This window comes from Drosophila ficusphila, unplaced genomic scaffold (assembly GCF_018152265.1).
Source record: "Drosophila ficusphila isolate 14025-0441.05 unplaced genomic scaffold, ASM1815226v1 contig_436, whole genome shotgun sequence".
Taxonomy (NCBI): domain Eukaryota; kingdom Metazoa; phylum Arthropoda; class Insecta; order Diptera; family Drosophilidae; genus Drosophila; species Drosophila ficusphila.
Genome location: NW_025064352.1, coordinates 423,195 through 438,593, shown reverse-complemented (window position 1 = coordinate 438,593; position 15,399 = coordinate 423,195). Strand labels below are relative to the sequence as shown.

General features: G+C 38.2%; 5 protein-coding genes across 5 annotated transcripts; 2 read left to right on the top strand and 3 right to left on the bottom strand.

Moving 5' to 3' along the window:
- The first annotated feature begins 120 nt into the window (after window positions 1–120).
- LOC108098223 lies at window positions 121–1,272 on the top strand. The gene is made up of 2 exons (XM_017201004.2): window positions 121–316; window positions 382–1,272. The coding sequence occupies exons 1-2, from the start codon at window positions 277–279 to the stop codon at window positions 720–722; spliced, it is 381 nt and encodes a 126-aa protein (XP_017056493.1). The 5' UTR covers window positions 121–276; the 3' UTR covers window positions 723–1,272.
- Window positions 1,273–1,976: 704 nt separating this feature from the next.
- LOC108098222 (protein disulfide-isomerase A6 homolog) lies at window positions 1,977–3,729 on the bottom strand. Its single transcript, XM_017201003.2, has 2 exons — window positions 3,569–3,729; window positions 1,977–3,504 (listed from the first exon to the last, which is right to left on the bottom strand). Exons 1-2 carry the CDS (start codon window positions 3,579–3,581, stop codon window positions 2,219–2,221), a joined length of 1,299 nt encoding a protein of 432 aa, XP_017056492.1. The 5' UTR covers window positions 3,582–3,729; the 3' UTR covers window positions 1,977–2,218.
- Window positions 3,730–3,956: 227 nt separating this feature from the next.
- LOC108098170 (C-type lectin 37Db-like) lies at window positions 3,957–4,860 on the bottom strand. Its single transcript, XM_017200903.2, has one exon. It carries the CDS (start codon window positions 4,858–4,860, stop codon window positions 4,108–4,110), a length of 753 nt encoding a protein of 250 aa, XP_017056392.2. The 3' UTR covers window positions 3,957–4,107.
- Window positions 4,861–7,301: 2,441 nt separating this feature from the next.
- Window positions 7,302–7,625, bottom strand: LOC122320269 (C-type lectin 37Db-like). Its single transcript, XM_043208410.1, has one exon. It carries the CDS (start codon window positions 7,623–7,625, stop codon window positions 7,302–7,304), a length of 324 nt encoding a protein of 107 aa, XP_043064345.1.
- Window positions 7,626–13,952: 6,327 nt separating this feature from the next.
- LOC108098176 (juvenile hormone acid O-methyltransferase) lies at window positions 13,953–15,062 on the top strand. Its single transcript, XM_017200909.1, has 2 exons — window positions 13,953–14,604; window positions 14,665–15,062. Exons 1-2 carry the CDS (start codon window positions 13,953–13,955, stop codon window positions 14,901–14,903), a joined length of 891 nt encoding a protein of 296 aa, XP_017056398.1. The 3' UTR covers window positions 14,904–15,062.
- Window positions 15,063–15,399: the final 337 nt, after the last annotated feature.

Below are 15,399 nucleotides of genomic sequence, written 5' to 3'. Positions count from 1 at the left end.
ATTATTTTGATGATTCAGATTTTCTAATAAAGTAGTATTTTTATATAGTATAAGAATTTAAAATGAGATTAATCATTTATAGGGAGAAGAGTATCGATAGCCCGTCTTGTTCCATCCCTACCACCTACGCCAGAGCGAAAGGTTTTTGTCTTGTTGCTTTGTTATAGTTATTCGATTCTTGACTCTCTGTTCTGCGTCTGCGTCCCGTTCTCGTGGCTAAAAGAAAGGCAATCTAGCGTAGTTCGTGCTCAATCGTGAATTCGAAGTAAATTAAAAATGTCTCGCAGCGCGTACCTGTTGTGTGTGATCTTTTTAGGTGAGTGAAAAAAGGGGGAAATCGCGAGATGTGATATAGAAAACCAACCAATCTCGTTGTTTCAGGCGCCAGTTGCATGGTTTTCAGTGCAAGTGCAGCGCGGAGTTACAGAAGGGGTTACAAGACCACGGAGCCGCCGACCACAACGCCGCCCCCACAGACGCCCAAGGAGTACCTGGACAGTCGGACAGGAATCTCGACATTCGGCATAATCGCCATTATCTTTACAGTTATTGTACTTTGCCTGGTCTTCTACTACGGCATCATTTGCTACCCATTGCTATGTCGCGATGAAAAGAAATATAGGTTTATGGACGTGTCCTCAACGATTACCGCCGCCACATCGCGTTCCATCCAATCCATAGAAAACTATCCCGACCAGAAACACCACCATCAACTGGCCTGATTCGAGGTCTGGACACCCGTATGATTGTGGTTTAGCTGTACTTTATTTAGTAACTCTAAAAAGACTTTTATGCCAGCCAGAAACGTAAATCTATCAGTAAGACTACAGATTCAAGGTCCTAAGCAAAACTGACAAGAAAAGTATCAAACATAGTTCTTATAATTTTGAAGCTCATATAATCATCGAGTTTAAAGTAATTAGACCACTTGTTCCCTTGACCAAAACTTTTTTGAATTATTTAATTTAACGAAGTCATGGAAATGGCACAAATGTCAACCATCTAATTTTAATTTTTTTTTGTCCATAAAAACAAAAATAGTTTTATAAATCCGTGTACTTACAATGTTCTTAATTCCTAAAAAAAAAAAAGAAAATATTTTTAAAACTTTCGTATGAAATGAAACAATATACAATTTCTTGTCAGGTACACTTAGGACCAATGCAATAACCAGTTGAGGAGTTCACTGGAAAGGGAATTAATCATTCATAATTGTAAATTGGGTTTCCTACACATCTCCGCCGTTTCTTTATCTGTGTTTTTCTTAATCCCAGGCTCAACAAGTTTGGCCTGTCCTCCGAACCTCTTTTCATGTCCCTCCAGCATCTTTGGCCTTTTTATTTCTTTTTGTGCAGGTAGTTTTAGCCGCTTACACACCGCTTTGTTCCTGGCCCTGTTTTGGGCAAAGCCAAAGTGAGGCAATTGAGTCACGTTGCCTGCTTGTTTCTTACGAAATTTTAAGATATGCAGCAATCTTTTTTTGTACCGTATTCTCGCAGCCTAATTTGCATGCAAAATCTCATCGTATTAACAGATAAACTCGTTGTGATGCTTTAAATTTTTCCCAGATATTGCAAATTGTTTCACCCCGTCCCAACAAACAAACAGGTTGTACTTAAATCGGAACCAAGTACTTAATATATGTATCATGCCAATCATAGTATAAGCGCCAATCTGCCACAACAAATACATTCAAGCAACATTCAGTGCATTTAGACCAGAATTTTTCTATACATTGTGTCAAAAACGTTTTTAGACGTTACCTAGAATTAAGCCTATCAAATTTTATATACAAAAATCTTTTTTGGAAATTTTTATACGAATTTTTACAGAAAATAAAAGTTTTTACCTCTGCAAACGGTAAACAAGAAAAATACATGCAACATGTTATATGAAATTTCGTTCAATTTATTTAAATTAGATGATTCATCGTAGCATAATTATTTCTCAGAAATCAGAGTAAAACTCGCCCACAATTAACTCGTTTTGTTGCACAGTTTATTAATTTTATTGTACATAGTTCTTATGTTCGCTGGTTTCGTTTTGTCTAGATCTATGTGAGGATGGTAAAAAAAAGCTAATAGATAATTATGAATTATTTATATTTAGATACGCTGGCTGACTAATGAATATCATTTAAAATGCAAGTGTTTGTAAGTTTAATAAGTGGAAATTTGAGCTCGAGCCGCACAGTCTTGGTCTCCGATCTCCTAAAGCCTTACAGCTCATCCTTATCCAGATCGATGTCGCTCAGATCGATGTCCTCCTCGGTGGGCAGCTGGCCATCTTTTCCGTCCCACGGATCCACGGACACAATGGTTGGCTTTTTGGCTCCGCGAACCGGTGCCGTGTGTCCACGTCCGTAGGAAATGTCGCGCAGGAACTCATTGATGCCGTCCTTAGAGAAGGATCCCTTAAGCACGGAGAATTTCATCTTCTTAAAGTTGACCACAGCCATAGCAGGGTAGCCGAAACCTCCCACTTCCAGGGACTCCTCCAGGGCCAATTGCTGACCGCCTTCTGCCCATGCCCAGCCCCAGAGTTTCTGCTTGAACTTCTCGCCCAGGGTGCGCAGAGTATCCAGGAACTTGTTGCGGCACTTGGCATCGCAGTCAAGAATGTGTGGCAGCACGGAGACGACACACAATGGCTTGCCCTCGCAGGCGCTGTCAAAGCTGGACTCGTTGGTGATTTCAATAAGTTCCGGTGCTGGCACATTGGCCACATGCTTATCGCCGGCCCAGGCTACAATATCCGAAGCAGTGCGTCCGCCATCATACTCCTGGGCATCGCTGGCGCGCTTGGAGCCCGCCGGGAAGAATTTAATTGTGGGATAACCACGAACATTGTATTCAGCTGCCTTGCTCTGATGGGCGGTGGCATCCAGGGCACCCAGCTTGACCTTGCCCTTCAGCTCCTTGGCGGCCTTGGCCCATTCGGGAGCCAGATTCTTGCAGTGTCCACACCATGGCGCAAAGAACTCCACCAGCCAGATGTCGTCGGAGTTCAGGACCAGTTTGTCAAAGTTGTCCTCTGTGAGTTCGATGACCTCATCGCCGGATGAGCTAGAGGAGCCGCCGGAGGAGGATCCTCCGCCACCCAGGACACCCTGTACCTTTTTCTTGACCTCAGCTAAAGCAGCTTCAGCAATGGCCTTAGCCGTCCTTTGGCCGTTGTAATCTGTGGGCGATTTCTTGTTGGCTCCGAAAATCTTGATGGTGGGAAAGCCACGTACACCAAACTGGCCGCTCAACGTGCTATCCGCATCGGCATTAACGGAACCCACTTTAACAACTCCTTTTAGAGCCTTGGCCAGCTTTTTGTATTCGGGAACTAGGTTTTGGCAATGGCCGCACCACGGGGCATAGAACTCCACAATCCAGATGGCGTCGTCTTTCAGTACCTCTCGGTCGAAATTTGAGGGCGTCAGCTCCACGACGCCATCAGTGGGCGAATAGAAGGCATTAGTTTTGGCCACGACAAAAGCCAGCAACAATATGCTCGCTGCGGGGGCGTTCCAAATAGTCATTACTAACATAATTTGGTTATTTTATTTCATTATACCTACCCAGTTGCCTCATCTTTGGTTGTTTTTCTTTGATCCGCTTACGTGTCTATCTGCTTAGTGTTTATCTACAGTAATTTTTAATCTACGCGACTTGTCTTCTTTAACTAAAGTAACCCGAACAGATGCGATGCTATGCGGCTTTTATTCGCTAAAAAAAAGGAACACGTCACTGAATACGCGCTTTCGATAGTATCGATTATTCTTATCGGATTTACTGTTGTCTATAGTTATTCGCGTCACACTCCTTATTTAGTTGTGTCATTTTACACAATTAGCAAGGGCACTTACTTAAAAAACCTTCTCTACATTGCATGATTCCACTGAATGTAAAATACAACGCATATTTACTGGTAACAGCACTTCAATATAATATAATATTATAAACATTTTAAAAATACTTTATTTTTGATATTGGTATAGAGACAGTCTAGAATTAATACAATTAATGAAAGTTACATATGTAATGATGAGATATAAGTTAATTTCAAATTATTTCGACTTTAAAGAACCATACCCCGGTACAATGTCAATGCTTTTAATCAATTTCCTTCGGCAGCTTGACAAATAAAATAGTACCTTATGTCGCACCCATTATCGTACATTGCGCCTATAAAGAGATTCACACAGTTTTCTCCCTTTCGGGCATGGTTGGGTTCACCCGGCCTCCACTTTAAGAAGGGGACCCTCTTGCCGGTGGTCCAGGACACGTATTCGCCCTCGTTCACCAAGTCGTTGATGCCCAACCAGTATTTTGTGTCGTGGGTGATTCTCGATCTTAAAGCTTCTAGTTCCTGCTCGTCCTGGATGACCGCCAGTTGTCCTCCCATTTGAATACAGGTTTTCTGGGCAGCAAACCAATTCATTTGGTGGGTCCTTTCAACGTAGAAGTATCTTTTGCCGATCTTCTCGAATCCTGGTAGAACAACTGCCTTTAAAGGCAGAGGTGCAGTCGTAACCTTGGTTAATAATTCCTGCAATTGGTTTTCCATTTTTTGCAATCTGGCTTCAATGTCCTGTGATACAAGGTTGTTTAGAGTTTCCTGCTGCTTTTCAATATTTTCCAGTTTGACTTGGGTTTTATTTAACTTGAAGGCATCATTGGTATTCCATTCCTTCTGCATTGCAATGTGATCGATGAGTGGCCTTAATGCTGCCAGACAAAATTGACCGCATTGATTTGGTGGATCATTTAAAACACATACGAATCCGCCACAATTTTTGGGATCTGGTGGAGATCCATAAACTCCAAACGCAATTAATGAGCAAAGAAAATAAATTGCAAGACTGAGCATTGTGTGATTGTACAACCGCTTAGGAGTAAAGTATGAAGAACACTGGTTTTTATTTTATTTACCAGCTTTAAAAAAAGCTTTCATAGATCTCAGGGGAATAAACATTTATCTGGTGCACTAACGACTATTTTGCACTAAAAAATACCAATTGTTCTTTTTAACATTCCACAAAATTAATAGTAGTTTTAATTCAAAGTGCAGTATATAACGAAATCAGATCTTATATCTCTTAACAATTATTTATTTCACAATTTATTTTTTTTCTGACTTGATATTAGGTTTTTACCCTTTAGACTATATGAATTATTTTAATTTAATAATGAATAAATTTAAAAAAAAACATTAAATCATAATTAATTGTCATATCTTCTCCTGATTTCCCCTTTAATTGCTTCTTTCTCCAAGTTTATTTAATTGGCGATTTTTTGAAGCTTTGGTTTCATTTACCCGCACATTGTTTTGGCTGTCCAGCATCTCCCCCCACCGCCCACCACCCGCAATGACCCCTGACCCACCCCATTCCGGTCTGCGTTCGTTGCGTGCGCATATGAGATAAAATATGTGGTCAATTTTACTTAATAGCGACTTAGTAGTAGTGTTGCCAAGATTTATGTGACGTTCATATTGCCACAGAGAGACGGAGCCAAACAATTTCCTTTTTCTGCCATTCAAGGGTTAATTGGGGGAGTCCATATCGGGGCCTGGATTTTTTCTTTATTCGGTGTGTTATTTTTATGATTATTGAATTTTAATGCATATCGAATGCACACATAAAGATTCAATGACACAAAGTCATAACTTCTGGGGGCGTCTACAAAAAGTTGGGGGTGTGGCTAACCCTTTTTCCAAAAGTAATGTTTATGCCACATTTGGTTTGCACTTTCTGCTTTCAGCATAAAAAGGCGTAATATTTGTATTAACTTCAGAGGGCAAAAATGAGCCCCCAGAATAACAACACTGAAAAAACGATAGTTGTGTACGTTTTTAATATTTAAAAAAAATAAAAATACATAAGTTATTTTTTTCACACAACATAGGTTATAGTTTGAGATTTAAATAGGTCATTGGTAACCATTTTATTAATATAATATTTTAATTATTTTACTATTTTTTAAATTTTCTTCTGTGCAGTGATTTCTCTGTACTGGCTTATCAAACAAACATTTCGTATGCCCAGCGGAGCAATCTTTTTATTGATACGCTACGGTGAGGGTGCGGCGTAAATATTAACCCCTTGTTGCCACTGCTCCCGGTTTTTGTTGTTCCTGTTGTTGTGTCTGCACTTCTGACTTGCCCTGAAGTCCTGTCAAAACACCTTTCCCGAAGGATGTGCGTCTGTCAGTGACATCAAACCTTCCAGATATGGGGCGTTTATGAGTGCGTGCAGTCACAAAAAAAAGTTTTACATTGCCTAAAAATTTCATAAAAAGTAAATCTTTTTGATTTCGACTATATAATATAAAGTTTTTGTAATTTAAAAATGCATTTCTTACGAATATTTTCAGTTTTAAAAAAATCTTTGTATATATTCTTAAATTCAAGTATTTTCGTTTCATATAGGTATTTATGGTATGTAACATACATATATTTCGTTTGCGAATTTTTTAGTCGTATTTGTGAGTGTGGCGTTGAACCCTGAAATTCAAATTTTTTATCATCAAATGCCATTTTGCAACGTGTCATATTTACTCTGCGGATTTGTCCCATTATTCACTTGACAACACCACGGAGATCCGAGTGCCCTTCGACTTTTTTTTTATTCTCAAGTGCCTTGTGCGGCTTAGTTTAAAGTTGATTCGCTGCCACGCGTTTTCCATTTGCCATTTCCCCAGCCATTGCGAGTCCCTTTGTTGTTATTTTTGCAAATTTAGCTTTATCTATTTTTCTATATCATTGAACTGTTTTTTATGGGATTTTCTTCTTCATTCGGCATTTGGTTTTCGGTTTCGGAGGGGTGGCTGTGGCTGCGGAGTAGCCTTCGATTTCTGGTTGATTTGCAGGCCTTGCTGACTTCTTATCGAGTGGAACGTACGTCTGTGCATATGTGTGAAGAGTGAAATGATGATATGTGGCTTATTATTGTCAATTTTTATGGGATTTTCATGTGTGACTGCATACGGGGTGCTGAAGGGAATGTGTTAGATAAGCCCAGCGTGAAATGTTGAGGGGTGGCTAAAATAGAATATGTACAACCAAAATAAACAAAAAAAAGTTTTAAATTTTTTCAAAATTGGAACTGGATATAACCCCTTAAATCGAATATAAGTTTAATATTATATTACATATAAACATTTTTTTGAAATACTTTATTTTAGGTTAATGGTATAAAGGGAGTAAAGTATTAAAGTATTGAGAGTAACATATTAAATTATGAGATATAAAATAATTTCATATTATTTGGACTTCAAAGAACAATAATCCGGTACAATGTCGACTTTTAATCAATTTCCTTCGCCACCTTGGCAAATAAAATAGTACCCATTCTCGCACCAATCATCGACCATTGCGCCTTGCTTGAGATCAACGCATCGTTCTCCTTCTCGGGCATGGTTGGGTTCACCCGACCTCCACTTTAAGAAAGGAGCCCTCGTGCCGGTGGTCCAGGACTCGAACTCGCCCTGGTTAACCAAGTCGGTGATGTCTAGCCAGTAACTTGCGTCGTTGGTGATTCTCGATCTTAAAGCTCCCAGTTCCTGCTCGTCCTGGATGACCGCCAGTTGTCCTCCCATTTGCATACAGGTTTTCTGGGCAGCAAACCAATTCATGCGGTGGCTTCTTTCAATGTAGAAGTATCTTTTGCCGATTTTCTGGAACCCTGGTTAATAATTCCTGTATGGTTGCCGCTTGTGAGGTAAAATAAAATTCCATTTTTTGCCATCTGGCTTCAATGTCCTGTCGTACAAGGTTTGTAAGATCTTCCTGCTGCTTTTCTATCTTCTCCAGTTTGACTTGGGTTATATTAAAATGGAAGGAATCGTTTGTCCATTGGTCCTGGTGCGTTGCAATGTGATCGATCAGTGGTTTTATTGCTGTCATGCAAATATGACTACTACCATTGTTGGGCTCTGGCGGAGATCCATAAACCTCACATGCAATTAAAATGTAAAGAAAATAAATTACGAGACTGAGCATTGTGCTGTTGTACAACCGCTTAAGAGTAAAGTGTGAAAGGCACTGGTTTCATTTTATTTGCCAGCCTTATAGAAACCTGCAAGATTGCTTGTATCCGGTAGATATCGAGAATGGAATTTTTTCCATATATATTTCAGGGGAATAAAAATTTATCTTGTGCAGTAACGCCTATCTTGCAACATTGTTTAGCAATAAATAAATAAATTCTACAGAACTATTAGTAATTATGGATAAAGCAAGGTGATGTGATTGGGGAGAAAATCCCAGTTTTTAATTTCCCAAGTACACCCATTTACCAGAAACCTGCAACTAGTTTTTCTTATCTTATCCAGTCTCAGCAATGCATCTCAAACTACTGAAATCCCAGGCAAACAAACCTTTCTTGCCAGCAAATAAACTTCCCAACAGAACGTGATCAAACATAATCAAAGAATAAGGTACACTATCCCTTCTCCGAGACACGATTTCCCCCGGAGGAGGAAAAACTATCAAGCGTGTCGCACTAAAAAAGGGAGAGAGCGAAGAACCTTATAATTTTCTTACGAAATAAACTGCAAATAAAGTGAATTTTATGCAAAATATGTTTAATAAACAAAATCAAGTTGGGCCGAGGGGATAACAAAACAGACAAAATCGGGGAAGAAACAGGAAAAGGACATCGACGACAGTGTGAAGATTTTTAATTGCCTTAGGAAAATGTGTGTGAGTGTGGGCCTTGAGATGCCAAGCAAAGATAATAAGATTGTAAACTATGAAGGCGATGGGCAGAGGGGCTGTTGGGCTGTTGGGCTGAAGGAGAATTATCTCCAGCTTGGGTTTAACCCCATGATGTGTGCTTCCCTTCCGGCTGGTTAGTGTCCATAAGGATGTGGACGTCCTTTCTGCTTGGTTTTGCCTTTTTAATGTCATTTCAGCTACTTTACAACGAGATATTTCAGTGGGGCTCGCCCAAGTCTCAGGGAATCTCACAAAATGCCAACTCATTACAATTTGGCCTGACTCTTGACTCTGCCGCAACTTTCTTTCCCCAGTTCACTACAATCTGGCTTCGTAATTAATGGTTTATATACACACTTGTATATCTTTGTGTGTATATGTATCCCTGGTCTTCCCTAAAGCCTCATCGAAGTCAAGACGGGTTTTTTGACTTTTTTCTGCTGACGCTAACTCGAAAATAATTTGATATTTTCAATTAAAGTTTTCAATAGCTTTTGAAAATGTTTTCTGGTTCTCACTGGTTGGGGGAAACAATAATTGCATTGTAATTGACTTTTGATAGTGCTCCCTCTTCTTGTCCTTTCCTTCATTTATTTCCAAAGGAGGGGAGATATATAGTTAAGGATTGGAGTAAGATTGTTTTGCGGTTTAGGGGTGACTTTCTCACGAATTTGACTTTCATTTTGTCTGGGGTAAGGTCATGCCTTTACAAGAAGCTAATTTGTAATTGAAACTGAAGTTTCTGCTTTAAACACGACTAGGAAAAGTGAATTATGAATCACAAAAAACGAAAAATATCATTTTATGCTTTTCCACCGATTTCTTCTTTGGTAAGCTTGCTATTGAAGTATTTCGCGATTATTAATTAATTTTTATTTTTGTCTTTCAATATTGAGTTTCTTCTTTCCACCATTCTCTCATTATATAAAAGCGCAATGCGGACGATTTTAATTTACACTTAAACACATAAAAAGCCCTACAGCTTCTTTCCCGTCCGCTTTTCCACAAAGCTAAAAATAATTTGCAGCAAACAAAACAGCGCAAAAGGAAAACTTGATTATTTTATAAAAATATTTTGTTACGTTAAAGAAAATTTCATAATTTTTCTCTGTTGCTCTTTTTACTGCTTCACCATGCCCCTCTGATTTCTTTTCCGTTGGCGCTTTGTCGATATTAAACGAAAATAAAACACAAACAGCAAAAAATGCGACAAAAAAATGCAAGTTTTTCATTTCTTTGTTGTTGTGCGGACAGAGGGGCGGTGGCAGTGGCGGGGCCGGAATACCTGTACAGGAGAACTGGGCGTGGCGGTGGGGTGGAAATTGTTATTGAATGCCATGCTCGGGCAGCTCGACAATTTTTTCCCATTGCATACTTTTAAGCGCAAAATCAGCTTAGGGGCTCATTATCCCAGCGTTCGTTCATTCATTTAATTTTTAATTAATTTTCCCAACGCCCGCAAAAAATCGGAAAAAAGAAAAACAAATTAATATAAGAAGGAATATGCATATATATATACATACATATAATATGGAAGGATTTCGTTGGCTGCCATCAACACTCGCTAGCTTTTGGCTATTTGTGGGCTTCTTTGGGCCTTGAGTTTCGAAAAAAGAAATGTGTGTGTGGGGAGAAAGTGGCTCAAAGGGTTGAGTTGAAGGCTTTTTTTTTTTTGGTGGTGGTCGGGGCTTCTTGGGCGGGTTGCCTTCTTTACTATTTAATTATTTTCGCTGCTCTTTTGAGCCTGGCCTTTTGCTTACAACTTGTAAAATACTTAAATAATAAAAAAATATATACAACCAGTAGGTACAACAGTAGCAATATTCTAGCGCTGAATACCCTAAAAATATTTTTAAATTACTTATGTCTATTTTAAGAGTACCTACCTAATAAATACAAAAAAATACTGAAGTTAAGCTTTTTAATTAACGTTTACAGGAAATCACAAAAGTTGATTTATTTACCACTAAAATTACTAATTCGATAACCAGCTTATTTTATAAAGCAACTTTATTGCAAAAAGAAATCAAAATTGGAGTTTTGACGCAAACAGTGATTTTCAACCAAAAATAATATTAGTTTGAAATTAGTTTCCAATCTCTTTAGTCAAAAAGTATACCTATCTAATAGAAAGAGTATTCAAATATAACAACCAGCTAAATGTTAAAACGGAACAAGGAAGCGTTAATTGATTTTGTTTTATTCTTTTGCACTCTTTAAGCTCGCCACACGATGCTGGGGAAAATGGGAAAGGATGTTTTCGGCGAAAGGAAATGAAAAACAAAAGAAAAACACAGTGAAACAGTAGCAACCCTTTGCCGAAGTTTTTCCCTTTCTTGCTCGGCTCCTTTTATGCTTAATTAAATATTCATCAAACACACAATGGAAAACTTTTAAATACTCATCAAGTTTGCGGGCATCGTCGTCTTGGGAGACAGGAAAATCGCCCCTTGGATTTTCGGTGGAAACTGGGAAGATGAAGTGAAGGATGAGCTCATATGTTTGTCTGGGTCTGTCCGCTCTAATCAATAACAACAAATCGCCGTTTACTTTGTATTTTAAATCCGCATTGCGCACACTTCTCTAAGAGCCAATACACAGTAAAAAATTAAATGTATTCAATTGCATGTATATTAATATTAATACTTAAATAATGCTTACGTCAGCGTTGTTATATTTCTGGGAAATAATTATTTTTAGAGTTATATCGCAAAATCGGATTTAAGTTTAGTTTTCCAATTACATATTAGGTATAATTTATTATATGTTTTGTGATACAAAAATTTGTGAATTTTTGTTTAAACAACTTAATATATTAGTTGTTTTTTATCTGTGTAGATGAGTGCATATCTAAAGCTTCTAAAGTATTCCCCTTTGGGACATTAAAAACTCATTTCCCCACCCGTTTTAAACCCTTCCTCTTCAATATGATTTTCTTGCTTTGTTTGTTATTTTGATATTACAACATATGCAAAAGTTGTTGTTGTTTGCGCTGCCAACCCCCGTACCACATTTACGAATAACCAGAACCGACTTCTATAGTCTACTACTCAGTTATATAAACTTTAAATAGTTTTCAAGTGTGTGCGAATGGTTTCCCAGGAAGGAGTGGCCAATTGTTGGAGAAGGGGGTTATGGGTTTTTCGGTGGGTGTTGGGTGCGTTTTCAAGTGTTCGTGAATCCATTACAAATCACATACAGTCAGAAGATTTTGTTTACTTTTCCTTCTCGGTTCTTTATTCCATCCATTGTCTTTTCTCAAGGGGATGGTTGAGGTTAAGAAGAAAAGTGGGAGATTATTTAATTGGCTTAGGACTACTAAGAAAAAGGTTTGTAAACAAAAATACTTTAGATTAGTTTCGCTTTAAAAATCACGTAACGACTGATTTTGCGAAATGTGATTTGCAATTTCTGTTATTCAGTATATTATTCAATATTCTTAATTTAAACCGTGAACAACACATTTAATGGGAAAGTAAAGGGTTTTCCTAAAGCAATCCATTTTGATAACAAGTTCTATTAAAAGACTAATAGGTCACTATTATACGATTTAGCATATAACTAAGTAAAATGAGTCATTCTGTTACATAGTAAAACATTTTCCCATAAAATTGACTGACTGATCCTGAAGTTTCTTACTTAAATTTCTACTTGCTTCCTTAACTCCAACCGTAATTGACTTACGCTCTATAAATGCATTAACATAGACTAAGTCAAGAAACTCCTACTCCCAAATGAATTAAAATCCTGAAGTCCTCTGCTCGGTTCGTTTCGGTTTGGTTCGTCCGATTTAATTGATTTCCGTGGCTCTGTGACAGCTCGAGCCAATCGACAGCTCTCGGTAATTGCAAGCCGAATAACCCCTTTTTGCCTTTTGCTCTGTTGCCAAAAAGAGTCTGCGACAAATGCAATTAACCAGCCGTAACGCCCACGCACATTAAGCCAGAAACAGAAACCGGGCGACGGCTTTTGATGTCACTTTCGGCAAATGAATTTATATGGATGTGATGTGCCGAGTGTTAGAGAATGCAGAATGTGGACGTGAGGTGGAGTCGAAAGTGTATATTCATATCCCAGGGACATCAAACGGCCGCTTTGCTCATATGTGAAATATTTGAAATATCATGAGCTTCACTTTTTGGGCCTGGCAGCAATTACACAAATGTAATTTGCAGCTAAATGGAATGTTTTTAATGAATTTATATTCCCCGCCATATTGCAGAGAAGGGTGAACTCTGTTACCCACTCAAACCAAATAAATTTCCCCTCTATTTGTTGTTCCAAAAATGATTATTGGTAAGTTTTTCCAAAAATAGAGTAATTTCTCTGGAACTATTTTAATCATTCTTAGGGTAGGTCGTTGAACTAAATTAAGTTTCTAAATTTCTTTCTTGGGTGAATGCACTTCAAAAATATTTTACTTCTGCATTTATGGGTTCACCGAAAATAATGAGCATTTTTGGGCATTCTTATTCATTTGTTTTGCCTTATCTCCATCGTTCAATTGGAGGCTGGTACACTGGTCATGAAAATTATGTTAATTCCGTATGGAATTTACTTCCAGAGGTGTGCTCAAGTTCGAATGTGATTTGCATGTGTATGCCTGGTTATGCACTTCAAGTGATAATAATTCTTTGAAGGAAGCATTAGCTAAGCTCCATTGACCTAGAACTTGAGCTTTCCATGCCCGATTTCGGAAGATAAAATGAGCACGAGGTTTGTTGCTGTTTTTTGTGTTTTATACATTTTAAGATTTAGATACAAATTTTATATTTCCTAAATTGCTTAATAGCTTGTTCAATTTTTTTGTTTAACACATAAATAAACTTTAAATTATTAGTGCCAGTAGTTAATACAAATTTCGACTTATCAAAAATTTTTTTTAAGTTTTGTATGCCATTTAAAAACCAATAACCTTTTTTTTATATATTGTTACTGTTAAAAAACATTCCTAATCAGTATCTCTTTCCTTTACAACTTTTGTTGACTAGTGTACTTTAAGCAAAAGAGGGGGATTTCTAGCTGTTAGTCGCTCGCTCACTTTTTGTCGCTTCCCCTTAGCAGAACCAATAAAATTACAAAGCTTTAAAAATAAATAATACTCGTACGTAATTAGCTCTACGTCATAAGTTGTAGAGAGGGTTTCAGTCGAGAGAAAAAATTAGAATCTGCTACTGATGACATCACGACTCGAGCCGTATATAAAGCTGGAGATCGGCCCCAATTGCCGATCAGTTGTCGAGATGAATCAGGCCTCTCTATATCAGCACGCCAACCAGGTGCAAAGGCACGATGCCAAATTGATTCTGGACGAGTTTGCCTCTACCTTACAATGGCGATCCGATGGAGAGGACGCCCTCTTGGATGTCGGCTCGGGATCCGGAAATGTACTCATGGATTTCGTAAGACCTCTGCTACCGATTCGCGGACAACTGGTGGGCACCGATATCTCCAGTCAGATGGTGGGCTATGCCAGTAAACATTACCAGTGGGAGGAACGGACCAGATTTCAGGTACTGGACATTGGCTGTGAAGAACTCCCAGAGGAGCTGAGTGGAAAATTTGACCATGTCACCTCCTTTTACTGCCTTCATTGGGTGCAAAATCTTAAGGGAGCCCTCGGAAATATCTACAACCTATTGAAACCCGAAGGCGGTGACTGCCTTTTGGCCTTCTTAGCCTCTAATCCCGTTTATGAAGTGTACAAGCTTCTCAAAATGAACGAAAAGTGGTCGGCTTATATGCAGGATGTGGATCAGTTTATATCGCCGCTACACTATAGCACAAATCCTGGCGAGGAATTTAGTCAGTTGCTAAACAAAGTGGGTTTCATACAGCACAATGTGGAGATTCGCAACGAGGTTTTTGTTTACGAAGGTGTTAGAACCCTAAAAGGTAAGTAAAAAAGTTAAAACATTATTGAGCAGCAACTTATTCTGATATATTAATTTATAGATAATGTAAAAGCCATTTGTCCATTTTTGGAGCGCATGCCGGCAACTCTGCATGAAGATTTTCTGGATGATTTCGTTGACATCGTGAAATCTATGAATTTGCAGCAAGGTGAAGATAATCCACAACAAAAGTTTTTATCTCCCTATAAGTTGGTAGTGGCATACGCACGTAAATCTCCTGAATTTGCTAATAATATTCTCTTGGAGCTCCCACCTGAAAACTTTAAGGGAATTAATTAGTTTTCTAGTGAATTAAAAATTGTTTTATTTTCTGACAGAGTCTGTTAATGCCAAATAATGTATCAAACTCAAATGTTGTAAGTACAATGTAAAATGTTCCTAGAACCGGTTATACAAAAATTCTACAAAATATTTTCTAATAAAAACATTGAATTAAGTCAAGGGTTTATATATTACTGTTATCTAAGTAGTAATACTCTGCCCAGTAAACAAATGAAATATGCAATCAAGTATTCTATTTGATATATCATTTATAGAGAGGCTTAGGCATTATAATTGCTGCTTTTGACAGAACCAATTATCCCAACAGCGAATGTAACTCTTCCTCTCTCTTTCTCCCTCTCATTTGAGTAGTATATATAGTTATAAAGGGTCACTCTCACTCTTCATAGCACTTTTCATCTTTCCAAAAGCTTAACGTCAAAAACCGCGCGTTTCCCTCGCGATTTTGATGTATCAAAAATTTTACTCAGACGAAACCGCCCGTTGAGTTTAA

Bases quoted from the DNA above. Each gene is read 5' to 3' on its own strand.
- LOC108098176 (XM_017200909.1), top strand. From the start codon at position 13,953: ATGAATCAGGCCTCTCTATATCAGCACGCCAACCAGGTGCAAAGGCAC. The intron at 14,605-14,664 runs GTAAGTAAAAAA...ATTAATTTATAG, and splicing joins AGGTGTTAGAACCCTAAAAG to ATAATGTAAAAGCCATTTGT.
- LOC122320269 (XM_043208410.1), bottom strand. From the start codon at position 7,625: ATGAATTGGTTTGCTGCCCAGAAAACCTGTATGCAAATGGGAGGACAA.
- LOC108098170 (XM_017200903.2), bottom strand. From the start codon at position 4,860: ATGCTCAGTCTTGCAATTTATTTTCTTTGCTCATTAATTGCGTTTGGA.
- LOC108098223 (XM_017201004.2), top strand. From the start codon at position 277: ATGTCTCGCAGCGCGTACCTGTTGTGTGTGATCTTTTTAG. The intron at 317-381 runs GTGAGTGAAAAA...TCGTTGTTTCAG, and splicing joins GTTGTGTGTGATCTTTTTAG to GCGCCAGTTGCATGGTTTTC.